The sequence below is a fragment of the Ixodes scapularis genome, unplaced genomic scaffold (genome assembly GCF_016920785.2).
Source record: "Ixodes scapularis isolate PalLabHiFi unplaced genomic scaffold, ASM1692078v2 PGA_scaffold1__304_contigs__length_218370807, whole genome shotgun sequence".
NCBI lineage: Eukaryota > Metazoa > Arthropoda > Arachnida > Ixodida > Ixodidae > Ixodes > Ixodes scapularis.
Window position 1 is genome coordinate 181387629 of NW_024609846.1, and position 15896 is coordinate 181403524.

General features: G+C 46.5%; 1 protein-coding gene across 1 annotated transcript in view; it reads right to left on the reverse strand.

The window, feature by feature from the left end:
• The window catches only part of LOC8030125 (cactin), a gene marked incomplete at its 5' end in the record, with an annotated part of 33118 nt that extends 17366 nt beyond the window's left edge, over positions 1-15752 (reverse strand). Inside the window, 3 exon segments of the mRNA XM_040219794.2 lie at positions 1740-1908; positions 11908-12137; positions 15643-15752. Coding sequence (XP_040075728.2) covers positions 1740-1908; positions 11908-12137; positions 15643-15752 — 509 coding nt within the window.
• Between the last annotated feature and the right edge of the window lie 144 nt (positions 15753-15896).

The window sequence follows — 15896 nt, forward strand, 5'->3', positions numbered from 1 at the left end:
GGATAGGTAATGCGCCATAGCAATAAAGGTTTTGCTGACGACATTACGCTATCAGTGCTACCAAGACACTATAACCTAGTGCGGGTCTAGACAAGGGGTCTATCGCCACCCAAGGTTAGCCCTTGCCGCCAAAGATGGTGAATATGAAAGAAAGAAGAGCAGAGAAAAGAGAAAGATAAGAGGGGATAGTAGAAGATGTGGCGACTGACTGAATCATCCTGGTCGGGCCACGCCAGGACACCCGTCTACAGGAAGCAGGGGCCAAAGTGGTGTGTTGCCTCGCCCGGGGGGCCCCGAAGGGTCCAAACCTACCCCGGGCTCAGCTCAACCACCAGGATGCCCTTTTCCCTGGACACGGGCTCGCCACGCACAGCCAGACGTGGGTGGGTCTTACCCACTTTTTACTCAAGGTCTGTGGTGTCGCCAAAGTGGCTGGGGTCCGTGGTGACGCTACTCACCAAGCACCTAGCACCTAAGGTGCAGGCGCCCCCTGCGGAGCTCGGGGTCCGTGGAGACGCCACTCTCCAAACACCTGCTTTCACAGGTGCCCCCTGCGGGGTATTTATCACGTGACGGGCCCATATTTGTCACGTGGTGCTTGCGCTCTTTCGGAAGCTTCCTACGGCCTCTAAAAGTATAGCGAAGTATAACAAAAAACTAAGATGAATAAGTAACTTTTAGAGCCCAAAGGAAACTCCTGAAAAAGCGCAAGCAGACGTGATAGACCTGTGCGCCGGTCAGGCGACGGCGGCGGCGCCCCCAAGCAGACGAATTTAGGCGGCGGCGGCGATGGCGGCGTGGAGAAACGCATTGAAGTGGCGTTCACACAGCGTGCGGCGGCGTGCGGGCCTATCACGTGACCAGTGGCGGCTCCCGCGAGCGCCGACTACAAATTTGTATAACGCCGTAAATATAGCTCTAAAATTTTTTTTCCTTCGTCGTAAAATCGTTTTTTGACATCCTTTTTCCATCTAAGCTGTCTAAAAAAATGTCTTTTTCCTTTGCATGTGTCCTTTAGAACATTCTGAGGTGCTTCAGAGCAACGCTCATATCCTGCGCTTACACAACTTCGAAAGGTGTAATTTTTCAGACCTTCGTAGAAATCACATTTTAAAGAAACATAACACTGTCTAACGCAAGAGCGTTAGACAGTGTTATGTTTGTTAAAACATAACACTGTCTTGTTAAAACAAATAATGGCCCAGGAGCATTTCACCAACACCAATAGTATTAAATTTTATGAAAATATTCAGTACACAGCTCAGGAGATAGGAAGCTAACCTTTTATCATTTCTTAGGCTTTCAGGCTAGTTAGTGCTCAGTTCATCCTTACCTGTGAGTATTCAATCAACACCACCTAGACAATAATCAAAGCCCACATGCCAGAAACGTTGACGTCGCAACGAGATCGAGTGCAGAAACAAATTGAGGGCAAGTGCTGCACTGCCATTTGGCTGGGCCTCACAGTCAATCAATGCTTCGAAGGTCAATCAGTGTCAGACTCGAGCCCAACTGCCAACTTGGCGTTGTCCTCATGCTACAATGTTCCCCGGTGGTAGAAGAGGCTCTTCGCAGGCTTTTATTATTCTAGATCGTGTTGAACTGACACAAACTGTGACACTGCCTCGGACCCCAAAATGCTGTATTAGTGTACCACCGAATTTCTATATTTATTTCTGATAAATGCACCGCCACGGCGGCAAAGCGAGTTGCACACATGCCAGAGAGAGAGCACCCACCTGCACCCTGCTGCCGGTGCCCATGAGCTGTTGCCTGGCAAACTCGAGCCTCTGTTCGTCGTCGACGGTGTCGATCAGGATGGTGCCAGGCTCCAGGTCTTCGTTCCTGACGAGGACCGGGCTGTAGCCTCCGGACCGGTAGTCCTCTTCACTCTTGGCGATGGGATTGCTGCATCGGGAAAAAGACGCATGCTTTGATAAAGGCATCCAGTTGGGCTATAGCCGCCAACGACGCGAAACAGCGGGGAGGAGCTTCGCCTATCTCGCCTTCAGTGCAAGCTCTCGACTCCACTCCCGACGACGCATCTTGCGCACCTCAGCCAAAGCACGGTGGAAGGCATATAGTGCTTGCTGGAGGCCGGCTGTCTGAAGGTCACACCCTGTCGTTCTCATTCTGTTAATGGCTATAGACCTTTTCATCCTCCGTCGCATGCGCACTGCTGTCTTGGAATCACATGATATGGCTGCCATAAGATGGCTTCAACTTATCGCTCCTCTCTCCCCCTTGTGCTTTGTCAAAGCCGTTGCGTTTGTTTTTTTTCGTCGCATTTTACCGTAATTTTTGCCTTGCTTTGTGGAGTGTCGTCTGATACTTATTTTTACTACCTAACTGCATGCCATCTTTATGTGCACAACCTCTGCACTTCAATTTGAAACACGTTTCGACTATTCGCACCGTCTGTGTACCGGATACATGTGAGGAAAGGAATCAGCGTTAGCACTGGTGCCATTTGAGTTTGTAGATGCCTCGAAGACACCTGAGGTTGAGAGGCCAATTCGTGAGTCAGCGCAAATTTGCCCAAGTGATACTGGTGCAATAAGAAGTGCAAAGTAAATTTATGATCACACATTAATGATCTTAAAGAACAAGGCAGATATAGTCAACACAAGTAGTCATTATCTGTGATTTTTGAAAGCATCTTGCTCTGCTTTCATAACAAATCCAAACCAGTTGCTTTTGATTATATCGGGAATAATTTTTCTGGTATAAACTTTCTTTTAATGTGTTTCTTTATCAATTTAAAAAAAACTATACATTTTGCTCGGTCTCATGTTTGCGGTCATTTGATTTTCTTGAAATATCCAATTCAAATATATTTAGGCATAAAACGTTGGTCTTCTTGGGTGAAAAATGTGTCAAAGACAGCTTGTGAGCACCTGACAAAAGCACCCGTGGCACGCAAGATGTGACGTCGAAAATAAGTCGTCTGGATGGAAATCATCCAAATGCAGTGTTGACAATGCCGAATTTACTATAGACGCCGCCGAAACTAAAAAGCGTATCAGTTTAAAAAATAAATATCAGTCTAAACAAATCCATGAAGTGGTGCCTGGCATTTGACTTGAGCCAGCCAAGCTTGCTGGAGGTCAATTCTCTTGCGCCCTTTAATTTTATTTAGAGAGTTATACGGAAGACAGACATCAGACATCAATTGACGGGTTTGTCCCCTTGTCTCATATTCTCAATACGTTGTAAGAAAATGTCCATACAGTCGAACCCCACTTCAACGAACGCCGCTTCAACGAAATTTCTGGTTCAATGAATATTTTTCGGTTCCCCGTCCATAGGAGTCAATGCATAAAAATTATCACTACAGCGAACACTGTTTCTTGTGCCTTTCCGCTTGAACGAAATTTTACACAGCAATTCGAAGTGCGAAAGTTTAATTTTCCATATGGACAACAAACTTTTGAGCACTTTGGTACATTTTGGCACATAAAACACATTCACTATGAAAAGGGCACTGACACATCAAAATCATATTTTTTTTTTTATTATCCGAAACGATTGAAAACGATAACGGGACATTACCCTCAAAATTCGAAATTTGGGAATTCAGTATTTGTGAAGTAAAAAAACAATTTCCAAATGCCGAATTCGAAGTTCCCGCGCTATCTGCTCTGGTGCGTTGACATCAAATATTGCGGAGTCCTGAGAGTCCATGGCGACCCAAAGCGAGGAGGAAAAGAGCGAGCGCCGGTAGACCGGTTTTGAGCGGTGTCGCCTGTTTTCCGTGGGAGGATACAAATCTAGGAGACGGCACCACAACAAAGTTCCGATTTTTGGTATTTCAAAAGAAAGGGCCGTAGTGCGTTCGCAATTGCGTTAAAAAACACGTTTTAGGATTGCCGTTATTAAATGTCATAGAGATGTCGCCTACAAAGCTTCTAAATTTCATGATTCTTGACGTCACGAATGAAAAGAAGCGAGGAGGCGAGAGGCGGGAGAATGAAACGCCAAAAATAAAAAGGCGCGCCCGCGCGCAAGAAAATTTTGTTTCGCGATGCGTTTTCTTTTTGCGTGTCTATGACTGCAACTTGCATCGTTTTAGACAATAAAAAAAATACGACCTTTGGGGCGTCAGTGGCCCTTGAAGTTTGAATTGCGTATTGAACCAAAAGAAACTGCCAGTAATAACTGGAACCCGAGTGCAACGTTGACCGGGCGTGCAGGCAGCCATTACTCGATGGCGAAGGCAATGAGGCTGGCCTTCCCTCGCTGTTGCACCAATGTTGGTGCACCCTAGCTCTTGCCTTGATAATCCTCTGCTGCAGGCTATCCAAAGCCAAAGCTCAGTAGCCTTTTTTTGTTTTGTCGGTTGTCCTCTTGTCAGTACAGTATGCGGGCTTTTTGGACATGGCACCTCCAAGCAAAATGCGGAAGTTTTTATCTTTAGAAGATAAGGCTCGCATCCTGGCCGAAGTTGCAAGTGGACAGAAGAAAGCTGTTATTGCGGAAACATTAGGAATTTCTCAGAGTTCTTTATCAACAATCCCAAAATTAAAAGATGCAATTGGGAAGGCTGCTGCATCGGGGACATCGGCGCACATGGTTTGTGGAGGTGAGGGTGAAGAAGATACCCATCAGCGGAAGTGTCGTGCAGCCTTAAATTTCACTTCCCTGCTGGGAATTGACAACTTCAAAGCTAGCACCGGCTGGCTCAACAGGTTCAAGTCCCGCCATGACATTGTCGGCAAGACACTTAGTGGAGAGTCGGCATCGACAGACACAAACAGTGCTTCCGCTTGAATTTCTGTACTATACCAGCTCAGGTATGCCATTTTTTTTTTTTTTTAATTTCACAACAACAAAATTTTTGCTACAACATATTTTTTCTGGCGCACCGTCAATTTCGTTGTAGCGGGGTTCGATTTTATAACAAATAGTTTCCTAAGGTCAACATTGTGAAATGCTGCTTGTGAATACTTAAGTAGGGCTAATAGTTGAAAGAAATTCCTGTTCGGCTTAAAATGGACCGTCAGAACGTCTCTCGAATACTTAATTTCTTTAACGAAACCGATGAAGACAATATTGCTTCTTTTTTGCATTCCATGAAGTGGTGCCTGGCACCATTTCATGGAATGCCCATGAATAAATGAACTTGCGAATTCATCTGTTGCAATTCAGCACATTGTTAGTCAGGTCGTCGACCAGACTTTTCACTGTGCCTCCATGCATTAGACTCTTCATTAGTTTATTTTTATGGAAACTAGTATCAGCGGGTAAGTCCAGTATGGCCGTGGACATCTACAACTCTTCCCCGGCATCATTTCAGTCGTTTTGCCGCCGTACCTGGCCAAACGAAGAACATAATCAGATAAAGGTGTTCATAAAATGGTCCAGAATTCAGGATCGTAACTACGCCATAGTTCTCAATGTGGCCCCTTACCACTGTATCATAGGTTCTGTACCGCAAGGGATATATTGTTACGTTTTTAATTTACAAATGGACGTCCATAACCAAATCAGACCCAATTCGAAGTGTGTCACGCGCCGTCTGCACGCGCTTCGTCGTCGTCCTCGGTGGGTTCTCGCACGCGCCTCGGCAGCACCGCTACACTATTTCCCCTCTGAGTTTTCTGAGTTATAGTGATGTTTCTTTGTAGGTTGGTTCATTCTGCTTAACAACCTCGCCACGTTCCATTAAAGATAGACAGTTCTTTTTTCCAGGTGTCGTTGCCGATGCTCATCGCGACAGTTCCTCCGCAACACCAAAATCCAGCACATTGGCGCTTTTTGAAGTTGATGCCCGGGCACTTGTCACTCGGCCGCCACTGGCTTCTATTTTCGTCACCCCTGGTGACATGGCTAATGAGAACTCTGATGCCGGCACATATCATATCGGTGCAAAGCATCACTGCACATTTGCGCATTTTGAAAACCAACACCGAAAATGAAATGCGCTGGTAAGGGCAAAGTCCAGAAGATGGAACGGTATGTTTTTGTTGCTGCTCATGATCTCATCCGCCGAATGTCCAGAACGACAGTCAGAAAAACATTCAAGTCCGGCGCGCACTTACGCGCCTCGATGCCTTGAAGCTTTGGGATGCTAATGTGGCCATAGGCCAACGCAGGATCTTCATTGCACGGCCACAGAATAGTCATGGGGAACATGGCGAAGTGATAACTTGCTCGTGGCGGTTCCGTCATGAAGATTAGCGGCGTCAGGCAATCCAGCCGCCAGCCATTGGCTCCATGAGACGCCGGCGCTGACCACACTGCAGAGGATGTTCTTCTCGAGAGGAGGCATTCCGGGTAACTTGAGGCACCATGCCAGAAATCCCACTTCTGACACCAAATGTTACGTTTTTAATTTACAAATGGACGTCCATAACCAAATCAGACCCAATTCGAAGTGTGTCACGCGCCGTCTGCACGCGCTTCGTCGTCGTCCTCGGTGGGTTCTCGCACGCGCCTCGGCAGCACCGCTACAATATTTATATCACAGAACTAAATGAAAATGAGATAACACACCAACACAGCTGCGAGCCTGCTGAATTCAAAACCAACCAAATTAAAGCCACCTTATGGCACCACATGTCAGCGCCCTCTGTCCACCGGTCATGTAGGTACAGAGATAAAAAAAGTCTATACAGTCGCCGACCGTTTTTTCGAACTCCGATAATTCGGACTTGTTCGATATTTCGGACCTAAAGGCGAAACTGTGACTTACCCCATAGAAATAGTGTAGTGTATATTCACGACCAATGTTTTGGACAGCTTGAAATCCGAAAGTTCGATTATTCGGACAAAATCGTCGCGAGCGATCAGCGGAAAACACCATCGAGAAGCGGCCACTTTGAATTCTATGTTGGCTGCCAACGGATTGGCTTGGTTTGGCAGCGCTACTTGAGCACTCCTGAGTCCTACCGCTAGGTGACGCTATGCTAGCCCTTTTTTTCCCAGTTACCTGCATGTCATCATCATCATCATCATTTTGCTTTGTTTTTTGTTCCTTCGCGTCGCCAGTCACCATTTCGCGCTCGTGGATTTGCGCCTCTGATCTCGTTCGGACAACGCTGGCTTGGACGTCATGGCCCCATCTGTTCTTCTGCTACTCGACCATAACGCTAGAAAAGAAGGCAGCGATTCTCAAGCTAACAAAAAGTTGCCGAACGGAAACGGAGGCGTAACCTGAAACAAGGCACTATTAATGGCTTTTTTAAGCCCACTTGGAAGTAATAAAGGTAAGTTTTTCAATCTGCTGATTTTTCAGACTCCTCTATTATTCGGCCGTTTTTTCGGTCCCAGCGAAGTCCGAATAATCAATCGGCGACTGTAGTCGGTATGTGATTATAAAATGGTAAAACGGTGCTAAAATAAACAAAGAATGCAATGAACAGTGTGCACGTCCTTCATCTATTTCAGTACCTTTTACGAGCACGCTTCGGGTCGTGGCTGCACGGGCCCGTCGTTAAAGTGCGTCGCAAGCTGGGCGCAAGGCGGAATTCGAAGCTATTAAAGGGGCAATCGAAGATGTGTTGTCCCGTCCCCTGTCTTTACGTATATAATTCTTTCTAAACGTGCATCATTACCAACGCACTAACAAGTTTGACACCCCAAAGGTCATATTTTTTTTTATTGTCTAAAATGATGCAAGTTGTAGTCATAGACACGCAAAAAAATACAGCATTGCGAAAAAAAATGTCCCCACGCCCGGGTGCGCCTTTTCATTTTGGGTGCCCTTATCTCCCTCTCCCATTCCTCACCTCCTCCTTCCTTTTGATTTGTGACGTCAAAAATCATGAAATTTGGAAGCTTTGTAGACAACATTTCCATAACATTTAATAATGGCAATCATAAAACATTTTTTTAATGCAATTGCAAACGCACTACGGCCCTTCTTAGTGAAATACCAAAAATCGGAGTCCGGTGTGATGTCACCTCCTGGATTTGTATCCTCCCTCAGAAAACATGGCGGCGCTTGATGCACATAGCAAAGGATGACCGGTGAATCGAACGAACTGGTTTTTTATAGGTGCCCGATGACCTCTCAAACTTCGAAAAGGAAATTGTCAAACGGTCAAAACAACTGGGTTTTGATGTTTGTGTATCATAGCTGCGGTTGTGACTCCGCTGGGGCAGCCTTTCAGATGTCAAGCATCGTCTCCTCCCTGCGATAGGCAGGCGGCACGGCACGCACAGAATAAATCCGGTTTTTCCCGGTCCGCCGGGGCCCTTCTCTCCACCTCCTCACCTCCTTGCTTCGGGTCGCAGTGGCAACGGCAATTTGAAGTGGAGGCATTAAAAAAAGTTGACTCGCAGGAGACCGTAAAGTTTGATGTCGCTGCACTGGCATGGACTGCGCGGGAACTTCAAATTTGGCATTTGGAAATTGTTTTTTTTTTTACTTCATAAATACTGAATTCCCAAGTTTTCAATTTTGAGGGTAATGTCCCGGCATCGTTTTCGATTGTTTCGGATTATAAAAAAATATGATTTTGATGTGTCAGTGCCTTTTTAAAGGAGATGTGCAACAGTTTCAGTGCTTTGCCTAAATAATTTGGGAGCTGGTGTCTCGACCTTTCTGACGTAAAGAACAAAAAACGCCTTTGCCTGCATGTCCTAGTTTTTATTTTAAAAATGGACAAAAATTGAGGTTTTCGGCACCTGTCAACTCCTTCACCATCTTCCGAGCCATGGCGCTGTGACGTCAATGGGGGTTGCGCGGGGTTCCGGTGAAGCCCTCTTTCTAGAGCCATCAGTGAGCAGCGAGAACTCATCCGCTCGTGACTGCGTGACCATGTGCTGGCGGGCGCAGCGCGAACAATATGGTGAAAGGTAGAAAGTCTCATTCGGGTCCGGCCATACCATTATAGGGGCCTTAGTCTGGCTCTGTCCCCCTCCCCCTCCGGCGGCTGTTCGCGGTAGCAGATAGAGCAGACGGTTTTGTGGACCTAGGATAGATGGCGCCACAAAAACTCCGTATAATAAAAGTTTTGTCGATGATACCAGGTTTTTGATGCATTTATATTTATTTTGGAATGACAAGATTTATTGAAAAGTTTCCTTTTATAGAGCAGGTATTCGCACAACTTGCTATCTTTCTAGATGACCCCCATTGACGTGGTTCTCATGGCCGCTGCTCGCGGCTGCAGGCCGGGGAATATTCTAATTTTTGCCTTGCGATTATGCGGCGGAATCGCAACATTTTGAAGGAAAGAGGTGTGTTTTTTGTCCTTTGTGACAAGATGAACAATGTCAAAAGTAGAAGATGCGAATTCTTTCAACGTTAAAATCGTTGCACAGCTCCTTTAAGTATTAATTCTGGAAGCAAGCTACAGGAGTCAATCCATATGATCTAACAATAAATATAAAAGTATAAAGGCCGACTTGTAGACTTTCCAGCACTGGAGGCATCTTTTGCACTTAATTTATTTTTGAAATATCAGCAGACTTCCGCGACTCGCCAAATGTTGTTTTTTGTCGACCACCAATAACATCATTTACTGAACGAAGTCAGCCTACTGTCACGTGGAAAGATAGAAGACTCTCGATTCACACTGAAGAATAATTCAACCACGTCACCAGAAAACAGTATACGGTTGTTAAACTCGCAGAACTCAAGAAGTATGCCCTACAGTCGCTCGAGGGCCTGTGATTTAATTTCGGTCAAAAAAGAGAGTTGCCCCCAATTGCGAGAAAGCAAGTATGTAGTGGAGCAACTACCGTAAAATCCCATTTGAACGCCCACCTAAAATTAAGAGATAAATGGTGAAAAACATGGAGTGGGTTATCTTTGGGGATGCCACAGCAAAACTTTATCGAAAATTAATGACAAGCACCGGTGCACCCGCTATGACCACATGGCGCGGCAACTAGTAACGCAGATCGCAGGCAAGGTAAATTCGCATTTCACGGTGCAATAAATATGCGGTGATTCGCTACAAACCCCTGTGTCACGGGAAAGGGTACCGCAGTTTGCGGACGCGGCAGATTTGCATCTCACGGTGCGAAGGACCCGCGGAAACCCACCGAGAACTTGCATCTCCCGGGAACGGATACCACAGATCGCGGACGCAGCAGATTCAAGTTTTATGGTGAAATAGACACGCGGGGACCTGCTGCAAACTTGCCTGTCACAGAAACCGGTATCGTGCGCGTAGGTCGCAGACAAAAACGCGGGAATCTGATAGAAACTCGCATGTCACGGAAACAAATACCACAGATCGCGGATGCAGGAGAATCGCATTTCACGAAGCAATATGCACGCGGGAACAACTCGCGCATGTTACAGCTAGAAATCGATATCGCGTGCACAGGTCGCGGGCAAAAAAACAGGAATCCACTACAAACTCGAGAACGGATACCGCAGATCGCGAACGCAACAGATTCTTATTTCACGATGCATGATACACGCGGGAACAACTCGGGTGTTACGGGAGCTGATATCAAACATACCGGTGCCGCAGATCGCACCGTTGATGCGCAATTCCTGCCGGACATAGCTTGACGTCCGACCGGCGGGTGGGCGACGTTTCGGAATATTTATGTTACAGATATTTAGCCAGAAAAATGAGATGGGCCATCTCTCGGGGGAGGGCGCCCTTACGGGATTTTACGGTAGTTCTTTTTTGGTCTCATTGACAAATCTACAAAGGCTTCTCCAGGTAAAATATGCGTCAGTTCACACAGAAAAGTGGAGTGTTTGCTCGAGTATGACCCTGTGCTATCCTTTGCCGGGCTTTCTCATTTTATTTCAATGGGATACATTATCCTAATGTAGGTTCTTCAGCTAAAGTAGCTGAAGTACATAAAAAGAACCATCGAATAAATTAGCAGCCTTTTCTCGGACACAGAGTTAGGCTGAAAGCGTGAAATGCTGTCAAATTTAACGTCGTAGCCATGCCGATCTAGGATGCAAGCATACCGAGCTGCGATCGACACAGCTGGAGCGAGAGGCATGTTGGCATGCAACTTGGAAGCGTGGCCTTGACAAGGTACCACAATGCAGCTGGACAAGGTACAAAAGTCTATCCATGTGATCTAACTTCGCACCGCACTCTCTTTGTCGTCGTTCCAAGCACTTGCGTGCCAAGTTTCCTTTCCTTCTGCTCTCCCGATCAAGACAATAAACATGTTTACAGCTTTGTTCAAAATTCTGTATCACGTCTGCGTCGTGTGCTAAACAGCTTCGCTGGTAATCCACCTTCACAGAATGGCTCATGTTTTTTTTATCTGCTTTCTTGTCGCTTTCTTTTAAGCTCTTTATTTGGAGAAGCCCGAAGCTCGCTTGTTTCATGGAGCAAAGCGTGCACGTCTGAACACGTGATGTTTTCTCCTCGCCGGATGTAACACGGAAGCACTCGAGGAAAACTTTCAGTTGGTACAGGTGTTCAGTCAGTGAGGAGACGAGCGCTGCATCAGCGTTCGGTGGCAGTCGGCCTGTCTACTTCAGACTGGTTTAGAACTGGATATAACTAGGTGCCAGACATTTAACACATTGTGCGTTAATATTCCTAAAACATGTCAATCCGTTCGTATCGGGTGCGAAATTAAATCATGGGCATGTTAGAATCACTATTTTCTTGTGTAAGAACTGGGCCAAAATTGAAGGCAGGTTCGAATCATATAAATCCGGTCGTTTCTAATGTTCGCACATTCACACACATACCGTGTGCCTTGAGAAGAAGCCTCGCAAAAGCCTCCGAGTTGCAGTCGATATTGTGCCAAGGGACTCGGCCAAGCCTCTTAGCAAAACACGGGCTACAGTTCTGAAGCTTCCAGGAGTCTACACAAGTTCTCCTTACTGGTTTTTATCACCTTCGTGTTTCAGTTTAGACACATGCAAGTGTGAATTTGTATGCCTATGATAGCAGTAGGTAAAAATCCATTTTCGGGCACCCATAAACAAAAGAAAGCGTGCGTCAGCGAGAGTCAACATACTTGACCACGGCCGGTTCTTCTGCTTCGCCCTCCTTGTTTTCCTCCTCCTCCTCGCCCTCTGCCGTGCTAGCCGCCGAAGATTCAGGCCGTTCTGAGGGCTCCTCCTTCACCTCCGCGGCCTCTCCCGGCTGTGAGCCGGAAGGGCCAGGCTGGGGAAAGCCTTCCCCATCCAGGTGTGACGGGGACTCCTTTTTGACGCACGGGAACAGGGGGCCGCTGTCCACGCCTTGCTGCGAGTCAGAAACAATGCAGCACACTGTCTCAGAGAAGGAACGGATGGAACGCTGGCTAACGCTGAGGGAGATAAAGCTAGTGCCGCTAAGGAGCCACACTTCAGAGTGAGGACACTTCAGCACCCTCCAGAAATGTTGAACAAACAGCGAAAGAAAAAAAACGGTTTCAGAGCTTTCTAAAACCGTATTTCGAGTTCATCACATTTTCGAATTGTAACCGTCGTACCAAAATGGCGGCCCCCACAAGATAATCGAGGAACGAAGCATTGATACTCTAAGTGTATATTAGTGGCTTCAGGTAAAACATCTCTACAGTGAACTGAAGTTATAAAAAAACAAAGCCGACTACATCAAATGCTTCAAAAGACTGTACCAGCTTTATAAGCTTATTAAGTGAATGAATGTATGCTTTGTTTTTCTTTTTCTCTCTTTTAAAAGAAATGCGGCTGTGGGGGCAAAAAGCTGCTACAAGTACGCCTTGATGAGGCTCTATCTCTTCCTAGACTCTTTTACTGTTTACAAACATGAGCAGTCTCTTAACCCCCCCCCACCCCCCCTCCCTCCTCCCCCTCCTCCCCCCCCCTCCCCCCCTCAAGACTTTTCGTCACTCCAATTCAGCAGGAGCATGTTGACGTAAAATTTCTGGGACGATTGAGTTCTACGGTAATCACAAAGTTGGGGATCTAGCGAGGTCCCTCTGCTGTGTTATAAAACAGAAAAGAGGGGATCGGTCGTCTTTCGGGAGTATTAAAAAGTCTCAAACAAATCTTTCGCTAACCAGTCCTTTAGCTCATCACCTAGAGAACTGGTCATAAATTATTTCGTGAACATTGCAAGAAGCGGTGCTACGGCAGGGGTTATTTGTCTTCTTATTTGACCGGAAGTTTGCGGGGCGGTAAATTGTAAACAGTGCCTTCTTCCTGCACTTTCAATAAAAGGGTCTATATGTGCTTTGATTATACAGTGCAATCCACTTATAATGATACCACATATAACGATGTACCGCTTATAACTATCAGTTTGTAGAGTTTGTGAACTAAAACGATCAGTTTCTAGTCCCGATACAACAATAATTAAATATAACAATTTAAATTTCGGGTTTCCTCATTATCGTCATAAGTGATTGCACTGTACACTGTGTTTTTGGAAATGTGGGTTAAAGGTATATGCATTGCACAGAAAAAAGGATGATGTTGTTTGGGTCTCTGCCAACGGACCCACTAGGGAATATTAATGTTTGGTATAATTAGTTTATTAATTACTTTTGAGTAATTAACTTTTTAATTACTAGATTTATAGGTATAGCCTGATATAGAAACTCGCTAAGGATAATTGAAAAGCACTAAATCGATTTACTTTGAAAACACAGAAGGCACATACATCATTTTACTGCGTTCTAAAGAAATGCTCAACTGGGACGCATTTCTAGGTTTAGGTTTCCTATCTGAGCGCAATCTTTGTATCAGCAGTCCGGTCCCCGTCCCCTCCCCCCCCTTCCCTAGATGAAGCTCACAGCTGCTGCTTCGCCTTCCTTGTAGGTGGGAAGGAAGTATGGCACACATGCATTGCGTGCCTCGGCCACAAGGGTGAGGTCCCCGGGCACAAAGAATGCGCTCTGATAGGGGACCGAAACCTAGAAACACGTTTGAATCGAGCGTTTATTGGAATGCAGCAAAAAGCTACATGTGCCATCCATATTTCTAAAGTTGATTAAGCAGTTTTCGAGAATCCCCAGCAAGTTCCTAATTGAAACTATAGGTATAAATCTACTGATAAAAAAATTAAGCACTTGGGAGTAATTCATAAACTAATGATACTGAGCACCATTATTTTCCCAAATGTGCCCTTTGGCAGAGACCAAAAGAGCATCAACCTTTTTTCTTTGCAATTCCTACTTTTCGCAGAAACGATTTGGACAGCGTTTCCAAAAGCACCCTGTATAAACTAGCACACTCTGTTGACCCCTTAACAGTTTTGAAAGAGCAAAGCTCGTCACTGTGGAGCCATCCCCGAACCGTTCGGGACGAAAACAGCTCGTCTGCTTTCCCCAGTTCACGCACTGAACCGTTTTTGATGAACTTGGCTCGCTCGTGGCTGTTTGCAGCTGTGCCAACAGATGGCAGCACTGAATCCTTTTATACTTTGCTCCCATTCTATCTGCGGCTAAAAATTTGATTTTGAAGATAACAATAGCTTCGTTTGTTTTACCTGCAGCTCCTGCCTTGGTGCAGAAAAGAGTAGGGCAGTGTAATTCCGGTATGTGTATTAAGATACAACTGGAAGTACACTGCCCTACACTTTTCTGCACCAGTGCAGGAGGTGCACATAGCTAATTAAGCAGTTGAGGGTCAGAAATTCCCAAAAACTAAAAACAATTAAAGGGTTAAATGACAAAATCGCCGTAAAACAAAATTGCGAACGACCACACAAACTGTGCTGCGATTGACAGTGATAGCTGCTGCTCTGTGGAAAGGCACGTTGAAGGAGATTTGCCTTCAACCAGTGTGCTGTACAATGTTTGCAATGGGTTCTGAGAACGGAACCTGGGAGGCACCAGTGGGGAGGCAAGGAAGCGTGTTGCCACAGTGCGACCACGTGGGTATTTCACAACGTTGGCTCCCAGAGTGGGGGGGATGGAGGAAAAGAAAGCGTCGCCGGAGGGCAAGTGGATGTAGCAGGAACAAAGAGAAGGTGGAAGGTGCTCACCCCACGATCATGTGGGTTCTTCGAAATTGCGGCGGCCTACAGGGAGGAAAAGGGGGGCAGGGAGCGAGAGAGAGCTTTGCCGCAGTTGGCGTGTATGTGTGAGGAACAACGGGGAAAAGGGACAGCAGTGCCTCTGCTGTAGAGTGGGATTTCGCATTCGTACACGAGCATTATTTTGACGGGAAGGGGCAGTGACAACAACTGGTGGAAATTCCAATTCAAAATGCACTTAGAGTGGCTTTCAACCTTGTCTTTCTACGGCTCCAACACAATCAATATTCTTTGCAAAGTCAAACAGACACGCGTGTTCTGTCAAGGTATGAAGACGAAGCAATCAACTCAAAACTGCAGCATAACTGCAGTGCCCAGGGGCTGCATTTTGTGCACCTGAACTAATACTCTAGATCAGGGGTCGGCAACCTTCTGCAGTGGCAAGTCGAGTTGTCACGAAGGCGATAAAGACAGGCCCGAATGACAAGTCGTGAAGGGGGGGGGGGGGGGGGGGGGGGGACAGGTAAAGAGAAGGCAAAAAGGAAGTGAAGCCTTCTCTGCCCAAGTATGGAAGGGGATGCCGGGCAATGCCAACTGGAAGTGCTCCTTGTTCCTGTCTAATACCATTTGAGGTCAAAACTGCTTAATGGTCCTTCAGTCCATCAGAGGGAGTGGCAGGAGGAGGGGAAAGGGGACTTTTCTGGCGTCGTGCAGAGAGCCGCATAAAACTGACTTGCGGGCCGTAAGTTGGCGACCCTCTGATCTAGATGACAGGAGCCCGAGGAACACGAGAAAGGTGTCCCACCTCTTGTTTGAGCTGGAACAGCTTGCGCCTCAGGTTCTCCTGGTGCCTCTCCCTCAGCCTTGCCCTTGCCATGTAGGCCTTTAGCCGGGACAGCAGGGTCTCCCAGTAGGCTGGATAGGGACGACAATAGCATGGGACGCCGACTCACAAAGGCAGCTTCTAGGTGTCAGCACATAAACTTGGCGAATCATGATTAGCTAGATTAAAAAGAATGAAAGCCGTTTACAACTCCCTGTAACGCCGAATTCGAGCGC